General features: G+C 38.7%; 1 protein-coding gene and 1 long non-coding RNA gene across 8 annotated transcripts in view; one reads left to right on the top strand and one right to left on the bottom strand.

The window, feature by feature from the left end:
• LOC105478119 (Rho GTPase activating protein 6) overlaps positions 1-12,650 on the bottom strand; it is a 542,515-nt gene that overhangs the window by 133,910 nt on the left and 395,955 nt on the right. The window contains exon 1 of one of the 7 annotated variants that reach the window (XM_071088687.1): positions 3,474-3,619. The exons of 5 other annotated variants lie outside the window; for them this stretch is intronic. In XM_071088687.1, coding sequence (XP_070944788.1) covers positions 3,474-3,536 — 63 coding nt within the window. In that variant the 5' untranslated portion in view covers positions 3,537-3,619. Of the gene's footprint in view, positions 1-3,289; positions 3,620-12,650 lie in introns of those variants that run through there. One more of the 7 variants, XM_071088691.1, reaches the window with a different exon arrangement.
• On the top strand, positions 3,539-12,126 carry LOC112425990 (uncharacterized). Its single transcript, XR_011618240.1, has 5 exons — positions 3,539-3,590; positions 6,771-6,906; positions 7,404-7,523; positions 8,469-8,561; positions 12,043-12,126. It is a non-coding gene; the product is annotated as an uncharacterized lncRNA (long non-coding RNA).

Raw genomic sequence — 12,650 nt, 5'->3', positions numbered from 1 at the left:
TTGCATTTTTACAAACAGACTTGATTTTCCCATGAAATAAAATTGATTGAAATAATTTTGGTTTTGTTCTACACCACATTGTTTTCTTACATCCTTGGGGCTAGTCTCTAATTGCAGCATCTCTTTAATCTCATCCAACTGTAAACTCCCCAAGGCCAAACAAGGGGTGAGGCAGGGCTGTTCAAAATGTCGTTTGTGGACCCAAGGCATCAGAAACACCTGGGCACATGATCATTGTTAAACATGTAGGCTCCTTGGGCTGTAAGGTAGATTTAGAGAATTAGAGTCACAAGGAATAGGTCCCAAGCACCTCCATTATAAAGCAGCATCCCCAGATGAGTCTTACTTTTTGCATAATAAAGGTTGAGTCTCACTGGTATGGTGGTGAAGACTTGGATTCAAATAGAAGGCAGCTCTTTGGTAAGATTCAGAAAATCTCTGATCATCGGTTTTCTCATTAATAAGATGGAGAAAAAACAAGACTTAACACTCAGTTTGTAGGGATAATATCAGACAATACAAATGAATTTCTTGTGGAAGGCTTATAATCTCCCACAAGACCTGAATAAATGGAAATTTAAGTTATAATTAATATTAATCATCACCACTCTAAATCTGCATCCCCATCTGATGTGGTTAGGATGTTTGTCCCCTCCAAATCTCATGTTGAAATATAATCACTAATGTTGGAGGTGGGGCCTGGTGGGAGGTGTTTGGGTCATGAGGGTGGATCCCTCATGAATGTCTTGGTGCTGTCCTTGCAATAGTGAATTCTTGCTCCGAGTTCATGTGAGATATGGTTGTTTAAAAGAGCATGGCACTTCTTCCCTCTCTCTCTTGCTTCTGCTCTTACCATGTGACAGGCTGCCTCCCTGTTGCCTTCCATCCTGAGTAAAAGTTACCTGAGGCCATTACTAGAAGCTGAGCAGATGACACCACCATGCTTCCTGTACAGCCTGCAGAACTGTGAACCAATTAAACCTCTTTTCCTTTCTTTATAAATTACCCAGTCTCAGGTATTTTTATGGTGATACAAGAAGGACCTAGCACAGCATCTTAACTTGGAAGTTTTAGAGACACCAAAAACTCTTAAGAAATGTGTGCTGAATTACACAGCAAGTTTTACAAGGTGATAAGAGGTAGAGAAGGAGGTAGCGCAGGGTGAGGGGAATAGGAGTGCTGCATGAGCTACCAGGAAAGCCTTACAGAGAACATGATTTTTGCACCAACCCTTAAGGAGGTGAGGGAATGAGCCAGGCGGGTTTCGGAAGCCCAGTAGCCCAGGCAGAGACTGGTTGACATAGGTATAGCATAGCATGGTGGCTAAAAGCAAGGGGTGGCAAGCTGGGCTGCCTGAGTTTGAGTCCCAGTTTTACCACTTACTAGCCAGCCATGTGGCTTTTTAGCAAGCTACTTACACTCCCCATGCCCCAATTTCCTCATCTATGAAACGGGGATGATGATAGGGATTTTGCTGATACAAGCTGACTAGCCCAGGAGCCAAGGACTGCCTACTTATTGTTTTCATAAATCAAGTTTTATTGATTTATGAAAACTACAGCCACACTCATTCATTGTTACTGTCTATGGCAGCCTACAGGTCACAATTGCAGAGTTGAGTTGTTGCAACAGAGAATGCACAGTCCACGAAGCTGCCCTTCCGCAAAGGGCCATTAACCATCTGGCCCTTTATGGAAAAAGCTTGCTGACCCCTGGACTGGACTAAAAGTAAAGGCACATCTATGATTAGGATCTGCCTTTTGCCATCACCATTTTCCTCCTCTCCTAAGATTTTGTCTCTGAGAAACATCCCAGAGAGCCTGTAAAAAAAAAAAAAAAAATCACACAACATAACAATGATTTAGCATATTTAAAAATATGCAAATGCTAGCATGAAATAGAAGTGGTTATCTGCAAATGACCTGTTCACCTGGGTTACTGATAAACTAAAGAAGTAGAAGTGAACATTGTCAAACCCAGGGCTGGGCTAACACCATCTAAAAAAACAAATGTCACTTACATCTTGTTTCCAGTGGAAAGAACCTTTCCAATGGTTAGCATAGAGGGGACATACTGGAAATCCTCAAGGGCAAAAACGTCAGAGCAAAAGGTCAATTTCATTTCTGTGTAGTCCCAGTTGAATTGTGGACTTTTCTAATTGGCCATCAATTTAACTTAGTTCTAAGCTCTCTTGAGTTTTGGATGGGAGGAAGGTAAGACAGCCTGCACAAATCTCAGGGTTGCAGAAAGTGGAAACACTGGCATGAATTAGAAACTTCTCAATGACAGGGCCAGCAGCTAATGGTTCTACTTGTCTTTCTCTAATTAAATTTAGTTCACCGAAATTAGAACGACCTCCAGAGATAGCTTAGACCTTGAAGATGCTGCTCACATTTATAGATGGTCCACTCTCTGCTAGTTACTGTTCTAGGCCTTTTATTTATATTATCTCATTTAATTCTTACAACAACCTAAGGACTATGTTACCATCATTATTCCCATATTTCAGATGAAGAAACTGAGGCACAGAACTTAAGCAACTTGCCAAGAGCACACACCAATTAAGTGGCAGAGTTAGGATTTGAAGCCAGGCTTTAGGTTCTGGAATTTAGACTCATAACCACTATATGTATTTCATAACATTTCATGATAAATCAATTCAAACCTCTAACTTTACAAATGAGCAAAGCAGCTGCAGTGGCATAATGGGATCTGGGACATCAGGGTCATGTTCCCCTCTTTCCACCACCAAGCCCTTTCATTATGAGACATACCCTTATAATAATGAAAGCCAGACAGTGTTTAAAAATTCAGAGGCTTAAAGTTTCCTCTTTTGTAAAAGACAGTACAAGCACATCAGATTTATTATTAGCCTTATATAATATCCAAACTGTTCCCCCAAACCCATATTTATCACAGCCACAGCAACTAAAATGTTGCACCCATATTCCAGAAGCTAAGAGGGAAAGAAAACCACCCTTTCAGACTTCAAAATAGCCTGTGCCAGAATCTTTTACAGAAATCAGCCCAATTATGCTGTTCTGTTAATCACAACACAATCCTTTCTGCTTGAGTTTGCTCATTTCAAGCTGCCACAACATCATTAATCTAAAAATAAGGTTCTCATAAATCCATATCGACACAGACAGTTTTTAGCTGTCACACATCTCAGACACTGATCAATCCAGTTTTCTTCCTAAATCACAAGATGGATGTGAAAGAATCACAAAATTTTATTACAATTGTTTTCTGAAAAAGAAGTGTAAATGTAGATATTTGTATTGCTTACCCATAAATTATAATCAGCTGCGTCTTTGCTGTCCTCCCTAATCTAACTGAACTAAGCTTGGAGTAGGAAGTTGAGTCTGTTTTTAAAAAATTATTTTTTTGGTAAAAAATGCATCCTGAAATGGCAGATCATATCGAATGTCTGAGAAATGGCCTAGCTGGCATAGCTGTGACTCCCACGATACCTTTTGTTGCCAAAGACCTCCGCTACTGTGAATCTTGGGACCAAAAATATGCAGTCTTTTCATCGGATCATTGAGAAGTTCCTGTCCTTTCAGAACGAAGACAGGCTGTGTCCCTGAGTAAGTGCACAAATGAGTGAGTGCGTTTGTGTGTGTGTGTGTGTGTGTGTGTGTGTGTGTGTGTGTGTGTGTGAGAGAGAGAGAGAGAGTTGGGGAGGAGGAAAGAGGGGAGGGAAGGGACAAAAAGAATGAGAAATTGAAACTGGATTTCCTGTTTCTTATTTTAATAAGACCATTTTGAAGAAATATACTCGAGTTAGAAAAGGATTGCTCTAAAAAAATCCTCTTTTCCACAGGGATCTACAAATGGTAATTGAATTGTAACTGTGCAAACTGTCCTTATTAGGAATCAACCAAAGAATGTTGGAAGCCACTAGTGAAACCCCTGAGAGCAAGATAAAGCACATAGGATGCATTCTTTGTTTAGGACAAATTATCAGTTCTTAAATTATGTTTTAAAACTACTGACTCCATTTTTCTAACACTAGCCACACACATTAAAAAGAAAAAGTTTTCATTCTCTTTTACACCGAAGCATAACACATGCTCTGTATTTTATCCTCTTTGTGGGACAGCAGTCCTTGAGAAGTTATTCATTTCCTGAACCGAGGGTGTGGAGGTCAGAGTGAATATGCCCACATGGCCATATCTAAGAGGGTTCAGCTTAGGGTGGGGGTTGGGGGTGGCATCCATGAAGAGCACAGGGAAAAGGGAAGATTAATTCCAATCGTGAATTACCTTGATCTCCATGTATTCCACATGGCACTGAACCAAATACAACTCGAAAAGACATATTTGTTTCCCAGTCAATAGGAAGTTATAGTTCTCTCATGGGTCTCAAGTGAATTCCAACAAAAGAATCATTGTGATTATAATTGACAAACCAGGAAATGATTTCATGGAAGATCTTACTGATTCAAAATTAAGGACTTGGTATGCTTTTACCAGGATTCTGTGAAGCTAATCATGTAAGCCACACATAGCCTCTGCTGCTGCTGCTGCGGAAGGAATTTTAAAGCAGTAAAATATTCCAGGTGGTTTTATTTACTAGAATGATTAAACTTAAACAGAGATTCAGAGTAAAATCTACCTGTTACTGCACATACCTCCACCACCACTACCCCAAAAACTCTGAGGTTGAAAATACACATTATTCCAGTAGACAGTCAATATGGCTCATACTGGATACTCATCAATGGAAGTTACATCCTCATTTAAAGATATCTAACATCTTAATATATTATTTCACATGAAATTAATATATACTTCATTTTTTATTATTAGGCAAATGAGCCTTTAGTTTATGAATAGATGACAGCAACATGTAGTTCTGACTGAGCACTTACTAAGTGTCAGGCATTGTTTTAGGCATTTTATGGGTACTGACTTATCTAACCCTCAAAATAATTCTTAGCAGTAGGCTACATTATTATGCTCATATTACAGATGAGGAAACAGAAGCTCAGAGGAGTTAAGTAACTTGCCCAAAGATTCACAGCTCATAAGTAATGCGGTTGTCATCCCAACCACTATGAGCTTACAAATTAACTGGAAGACAAAGCCACAGTTCAGAGTCAGTACTAATAGGAGCCATGTTATAAGTATCTAATAAGGAAGGGACAGTGATGAAATAAGAATAATTATCTAAGACTATAGTGGTCTGTTAAATCAATTATTTGATGGAGACATACACTGTCAGGTCAATAAATGTTTCATAAGAAGGTGACTATTTAAGTGAATAATCTCAAATAATCTCGAGAGACAACATCTTGTGAAATTCCTAGTCTGTTTTAAGAGTGGAAGCAAGGTAGGCCTTGAGAGGAAATGCAGAAATAATGGAGAAGGTGTGTATATTTGTTATTCTTTGGAAAATGCATTCAAATCAGGAAAACAAAACATAAAGATAAGGAATCCTTTTTAAGATTTAAATAAAAACTCTTTAAGTAAAACCAGTAAGAGACCAAATAGCCACCGAAAGAGCCTTGGAAATAAATATCAGGAAGCAATTAAAAGGTTCAAGCTGTGGAAGAGTTTTGCTAATCACAAAAATAGCTGAGAGCACAATAGTCATTTTTTCCCATTTAACCCTCCATAGCTAAGCATACCAAGAAACAATTTACAGCCTCAGAATCTATGCCATTAAGCATTAATTCTACCTTCTTCTTGGCTCTTATTCTGGATTATTTCTGTTTATATCACTGGTGATATTTTGCACATTTAAGGCAAAAATATCATAGAATCACTGTCAAACTTTTTGAGTGAACACATTTCTGATTATAGCACTCTTTTGCCTAAAACCCTTTGATGTATCCTCATTAGCTCCAGGACAAAGTCCAAATTCCTTAGCCTGGTATTCATTGCCGTGTGCATTTACTTAGATGGAATAAAATCAAATAGCCACTACATAATAGTGAATAATAACAGTAGAAGTTTACCGAGCATGTATTAGGTGCTAAGCACTTTATGTGTGCCATGCATTCACTGCCTCTAACAATTTCATTTTATAGAGGAAGTGATGGAGGCACAGAAATGGATGGCACACAGAGAGGAAAACACTGACTGTTCATGAAGGCCATAGCCCCCTTTTCATGGACATTCAGCTAGTGTACATTTCCCAGCCTCTCTTGCAGTTAATAGTGGTCATATGACTGGAGTCTAGCTAATGGAATGTCAGAGGAAGTGACAAGCTTCATTTCTAGCCTCAGTCCATACAAACCTGGAGACAGCATCCAGGCAACCTGCATAGCCATGTGTGGCAGTCCCAGGAGTGGATCACATTTTTCAGTGTTCTTTGCCTAGTGTAGTCCCCTGCCCTTCAAGCCTGCCTGGCTCTATGATTTACTTTAACCAACTGGATGTGGCAGAAGGGGATGCCAAGCCCATTCTGGGCCTGAGACATAAGAAGGCATGGAAACTTCTGCTTTTGCATTCATAGGACCCTTGAGCCCCCACGTCATAGGTGTAGCCACTATGTTGAAAAGACCATGTGGAGAGGTGACATAGCTAGTGTGAAAGGTTTAGTTGCCCCAATGTCTCAACCTAAATCCAGCCCACCCTACCTCCAGCTGAATGAAAGGAAGCAGCAGCCCAGGTTCAGAATCATTGCTTGGAGCACAGCTGTCCCACCAATTGTGGCCAATCTAACAGTATGAATGACAAATAGACTTATGTTGTGAGATTTGGGGATGTATCTGATGTAGCAGCTGACCTCACTTTCCTGAATTTCCCATATGAATACAGATAATAAATCTAAGCAGCCTGATCTGGAGCCCTTGAGCTTGAAACTCCTCCTATACTTCCCACTGAATGACATCACGACTCATTTCTTCCCTTCCTACATTCTCACTTGGAAAGAGAGTAGTTGATCAACTGGATGGTAAAGTAAAAATTGCTCTTTATACATTGTTTTGCTGAGCATGTAGAAAGTCTTTAATGTAAGACAAATATATTTCTAATGACATCCTTCAGATTTTCAATAATATATAGCCAATGGTTAGAAATAATCATTTATCTGTCAGAATCATGACTGAATCTAATGGCACAGTGAAATTTCATTTAGATTACATTCATTACTGATAAACCTTCCATTGGTCCTGGTAACCTTTTTTGAGTGTGTAGCATAGAGTTCACATGTAAGGTCTTAATATTTTTTTTAAGACTGTATATAAAAATGCAAATTGTGAGGGACATTTTAGTTCATCTGCTGCCTTACAGTGCTCAGTGAAAAATGTGGTGCCATCAGTTTAACCATCAGACTCTATACTTGTATTGCTCAGAACTTCCAGGGGCTAGGTGATAAGCCAAAGTATATTCTCTCATTGCTGCCATTTGCGCTTCCTTAACTGTGGCTGTCCATCCTTTTCCCATTCCTAGCACCCTGACCTTCATCTAATTGCTAGCGTCCTTCTGATGCTACTGTGACCTATTTGCATGGAGAGAATGTTTTGGATCCTTCAGATCTAAACTCTACCATCAAAGCAAATCTAGCAACTGGTAAGCTATTTAAGACCATGAATCTGAAACAGTCAAAACCACAATAAAGAATAACTAAAATTTACTGAGTGCTTATTGTCTCCATGAATACTCGCTATCCTCTAGGAAGCAGGTACTAGAATTATCCCCATTTTGCAGACAAGAAAATTGAAACAAAGGGAGCGTAAAGAGCTTGCTAGAAGTCACACAACTGGGAAGTAAGGAGTTGGCACTCAAACCCAGGCAGTCTGTTTTCAAATGCAATAATTTTAACTTGTAGGCAATATCACAGCATGCCAGCAACGTTTTCTTTATTCACTCCCTTGGAAGACCTACATACAAAGTAAGTATGACACAGAGCATCCAACAGAGACTGGAAGGCCTCTCTGCAACTGGGAGAATTCTGGTAAAAACATGGAGGACAGCTCAGGGCTCAAAGCCCTGTGGAATTGAGACACAGAAATATGCAGAAATAGACACAGGGCACCAGGATGAAACAGAGAAAAGAAAGCCAACAGATGGGGCAATGACCTCCAGGAGTAAGGAGAGGGACAGGTATTTCATTTAAAGAAAAAGGAACAGCCATGTTAGAAAACCTCCTGTATGCCACATCCTTTACAAGTAGAACTAGCCACTCTCAGTTTTGGGTAGGGGTGTAACACCATGAAAGAGGTGTTTTAGGAAAGATGAATGAGGCCGAATGGTGCAGAACTGATAGGAAGGGGATAAAGAGAGGAAGCAAACATTGAGTCTACAATGTAACTGGTAAAGGGAGGCCCCACGTGTGGAATGAACTGGTAAGAAGTGAGTCTAGGCAGCAATAAAACAAGATGACGCTAGGAATTCTTTCTTTATCAGATTTCCTCTCTTTTTCCAATAAATATGAATCCCCAGAAAATTAAGCCCAAGATTATAGCTGGAGAAATACCTTTGAGTACAGAGTGTGAAATTTGCATCTCATTTTAGGTGCCCAGGAGGGTTGACCTAGAGAAAAGCATTTTATCTTGATTCTCATGGAGAAATCTGGATATCGCTTGTTCTAGCACACTGCAGAGAATGGTACGTATTTTGTAGCTGCTCTTTCTACTCATGTAGTGAGGAACACTGAGTTACAAGGTTGGATGCTTCAGATTTCTTGCAATAAGAAGGAAACTCAGATAAGAGGGCACTCATTATAGGTGAGATGTCATGTGAACTCTTTGTAGGGCAGGTTATTTATTCTGTTATGGGTATATTCACTGCTCATTAAACATGGAATGGATTTCAGAGCAAGATTACCTAAAAGATACAGGGATGCTGAAGTACTGTCACCTCAAACTGAAGAACCCAATCCCAAGTCAGATATTTACAAATCAGCAGGATATAAAACAAGCCTTAAGGATAGATGAATATCATATTTAGGAGTTTGAAAACTCTTAGGTCAAACAAGCTAGGCAAAATAAAAAATGCCAAAGTGAATTCCTTTCCACTTTCTCATTTCAATGCTATATTTGGTGACATTGTGTTTCATCAATTGCACTTTGGCACTTTGCAAAAGTCTCTTCTCAGTGGGGTTCTTCTCTAATGAGAAAGGAAAATAATTTCCTCAAAATTGCATGAGACTTCATAAACATATTAAGTTAATAAATTAATTTTGGATATCATCAAATATATAGAATCAGTTGCTCCTAATCTGTTGCCTAAAATGTGAGCTGTGGACAATGAGCCTCTCAGTTTTCCTATAAGATAATTTATCTTATTAAACTCTTTTAATAAGTAATTCAAAATCAGCACGAACTGTTGTACCACTTCATTCTAAGTGGGGCAAAGCAAGTTATGCATTTTTAGTTGCAGTCTGGTAGTTAACTCATCTAAACCTTGTAGAGTAAATGAGCAAGCAAGCTGCTTTAAATAAAAATACATGCAGCTACATTTCTAGGCTGCAGAAAAAGTCTAGCATTAATGATATTTTCAGAATCATCTTCCAAAGCAAAATTACCTCAGACATAAGTGGTGGTACATTTTAGAATAAATGTATTCTCTAAGGATCAACAGTTCTCTAAGCTCATTGCACATTAGAATTACTTGCTGTAGTTTTCAAAAATTTGTATGACCATGTCCCTCTCCCCAAGAACAGCACAGTCCAATAGCATTTTCTATAATAATGGACATTTTTGTTAACAGTACTAACTGCTAAGGTGGCCACTAGCCACCCGTGGCTAATGAGCACTAGAGATACGGCCAGAGAAACTGAATGTTGAATTGGTGATTGTATTTAATGTTAATTGATTCAAATTTAAATTACCACAGGTGGATAGTGGCTACTGTATTGGTATAGATCAAGTTAATTAGACTGTCTGGGGTTGGGGCTCAGGCAATGATATATTTATAAAGCTTTCCCCAAAATTCTAAGGTGCAGTCCAGGTTGAGAACCATTGCAATGACCAGGGCTTAATGAAACTATCAGGGAAGACAAATTCCTTGAACTTTTTCTAGGATCCATAACTTTTCTACAAATTCCACTAAGAATTTGTCATGTACCTTTGCTTCCCTCCCTCCTGCCTCCACTCCTCACTTCTTGTACCCTTCCACATACTCATGTGATGACTGAACTCTCCATATGTTCCTTCATTGACTGATTTTGCCAGATTTCTCCCACACCAAGAGCATACTGTGCCCTCATCTCAAAGCTCAGATTCACTTTTTTCCTTTCTCTTCCACTAGCAGTGGAAAGAAAACTTAACAATGCTACCAATTAAGAAATTAAGTCTCCAAGCACATACATCCATAATTTAAAATTGTTTTTCACGCGCACAGGCTTGATTCAGATGTCACTTTCCACAAGCTCTGCCATAGATGTGATGGGGAATATTTTAAACAGTAGCACAGTTAAGCAGCTTTCATCTTAGCTGTTCATTTTGCCACTGTTTTGTTCAAATGGGATGCAGTGTTATAGCACAGTGGTTACAGGGAGGACTCTCCTTCAGGCTGCCTGTGTTTGAATTCAAGTTCAGCATATAACTAGCCATGTGAGTATCCAACCCTTTCAAGCCTCAATTACCTGCTCTGTAAAGTGAGATAAAATAGTCCTGTAGGGAGGAGACAGCTATGCATCTAACACTTAAGATAAATGAACGTGTCACATGCACTCCTAGACCCAGGTTTTGACTGCTTTCCCCCTACACCCCTCCCCACACCTCACCATGTTTTTGGTAAATAAAGCAAATAGCAGGGCCAACTTTTGAAGGAGAAAGTCATGAAATCCCTAAAATCACATTCCAAGTATTTGATAAATTAATATAGCAATATAAAGACCATTTTGAAAACAGTTACCAAAAAATCAATTACATGGTAATCTGATTTTGAAAAAATATTGAACATTTTTATTTTAGTGAGTCTTCATTTTTCTTTACTTCCATGCCACCAGTTAATATTAATAGGATGGACAAGAAAAGGCATGCTATAAACATAGCTACATTTTATTTCATTTGTTAAAAAAAAAAAAAGGCAGGCTCAGAATTCCAGAATTCAGTGATATGAACATAAAGAACATGATGTCCAATGTTCAAGTACATAATCGCTTTGTTGACCTTTTGGTAATTTTAACTGTTGTACCCTAACAACATGCTCCCATGTCATTTTCACTCATGGGCATTACTGGTTCGTGCATGTTCACATTTTCTACACTGAGTTTTGCTGCTTCTTTCTTGTTAAGTATCCATTTATGGGTAGATTTTTTTTTAATGTAAGAAACTACAAAATTACAACCCATTAGCAACATAAAAATTTGTAGTCACCACAACTATTAATTAGTGGTGCACAGTAAAGATTATTCATCAGTGACTCACAGCACAGATAAAATAAGCTGAGAGCTATGTCCTGGATCTAAATCCAAAAGATTTAGATATGTGGAGAATGACTAACATCTCTTGTGCATATAATGTGTACCCATTATTATTCCAGTCCCTTATTGTGTACTCATGGTTTTAATCATTAAACAATCTGAAAATGTGAAGTTTATTAATATACCCATTTTATAGATGAAGAAATCAAAGCACAGGGCAGTGAAGTAACTTGTCCAAGGAAACATATTAAAAGTGGCATGGCTGAAATTCAAACTCAGGGACCTTAGTCCTGAGTTTGTGGTCTTAACCACTATCCTATGCTACTTTTCTGCACCTTGCTCTCCTACTCAAGAAAATTCATCAAAATAACTGTATGAGGTGGTTCTAGGCTCACCTCTAATTCTCTCTCATATAGTTTTCTTATAAAGATTCTAAAGTTTGTAACTTAATTATTATAGGTAATAAATTACTTCTAACACATTGACTGAGGCATGCATGCCTTGATCTTGAGGTGGCAACTGTTGACTTAAAGCAGGGTCAGCAAAGGACAGCCTGAGGCCTATTATTGTAATCAAATTTCATTGGAAAACAACCACACCCACTCATTTACCTATTGTCTGTGGCTGCTTTTCCGATACAACAGCAAAGTTGAGTAGTTGCAACAGAGACAGTATGATCCACAACACCTAAAATGTTTCCTATCTAATTCTTTACAGAAAAAGTTTGCTGACCCCAGATCTGGACCCACTGAAAACAAATCACCAGACATATGACATAGGGGACAACAATGTTCACAGTTCATGGTGGAGCATTTCACTATTTCAAACAGCAAAGGAACTACATGTTTTTTTCTGTTTCTTTTTTAAATTAATTTTAAGTTCCAGGGTACATATGCAGGATGTGCAGGTTTGTTACATAGGTAAACATGTGCCATGGTGGTTTGCTGCACCTATCAACCCATCACCTAGGTATTAAGTCCAGCATGTATTAGCTATTTATCCTGATGCTCTCCCTCCCTCAACCCCACCACCTGATAGGCCCCAGTGTGTGTTGCTCCCCTTCCTGTGTCCAGGAACCACATGTTTTTAAAACTATCATTGTGACATCTCTGTATGTATGAGCAGATGGGTCCACAGAGATCACTCAATATCTTATTTTCTTTTATGCACATAATGAGAAAAATCTCAGGGAAAAAAAGTGAAATCAATACCATGGATTTTAGTATTTGGTATGAGCTACTTCTTAGGTATCAGCATTTCTTCCAAGTATTCTTTTTTTTTTTTTTTTTTTTTTTGAGACGGAGTCTCGCTCTGTCGCCCAGGCT

Source organism: Macaca nemestrina, chromosome X (genome assembly GCF_043159975.1).
Source record: "Macaca nemestrina isolate mMacNem1 chromosome X, mMacNem.hap1, whole genome shotgun sequence".
NCBI classification, from domain to species: domain Eukaryota; kingdom Metazoa; phylum Chordata; class Mammalia; order Primates; family Cercopithecidae; genus Macaca; species Macaca nemestrina.
This window is presented reverse-complemented; position numbering and strand designations above follow the sequence as displayed.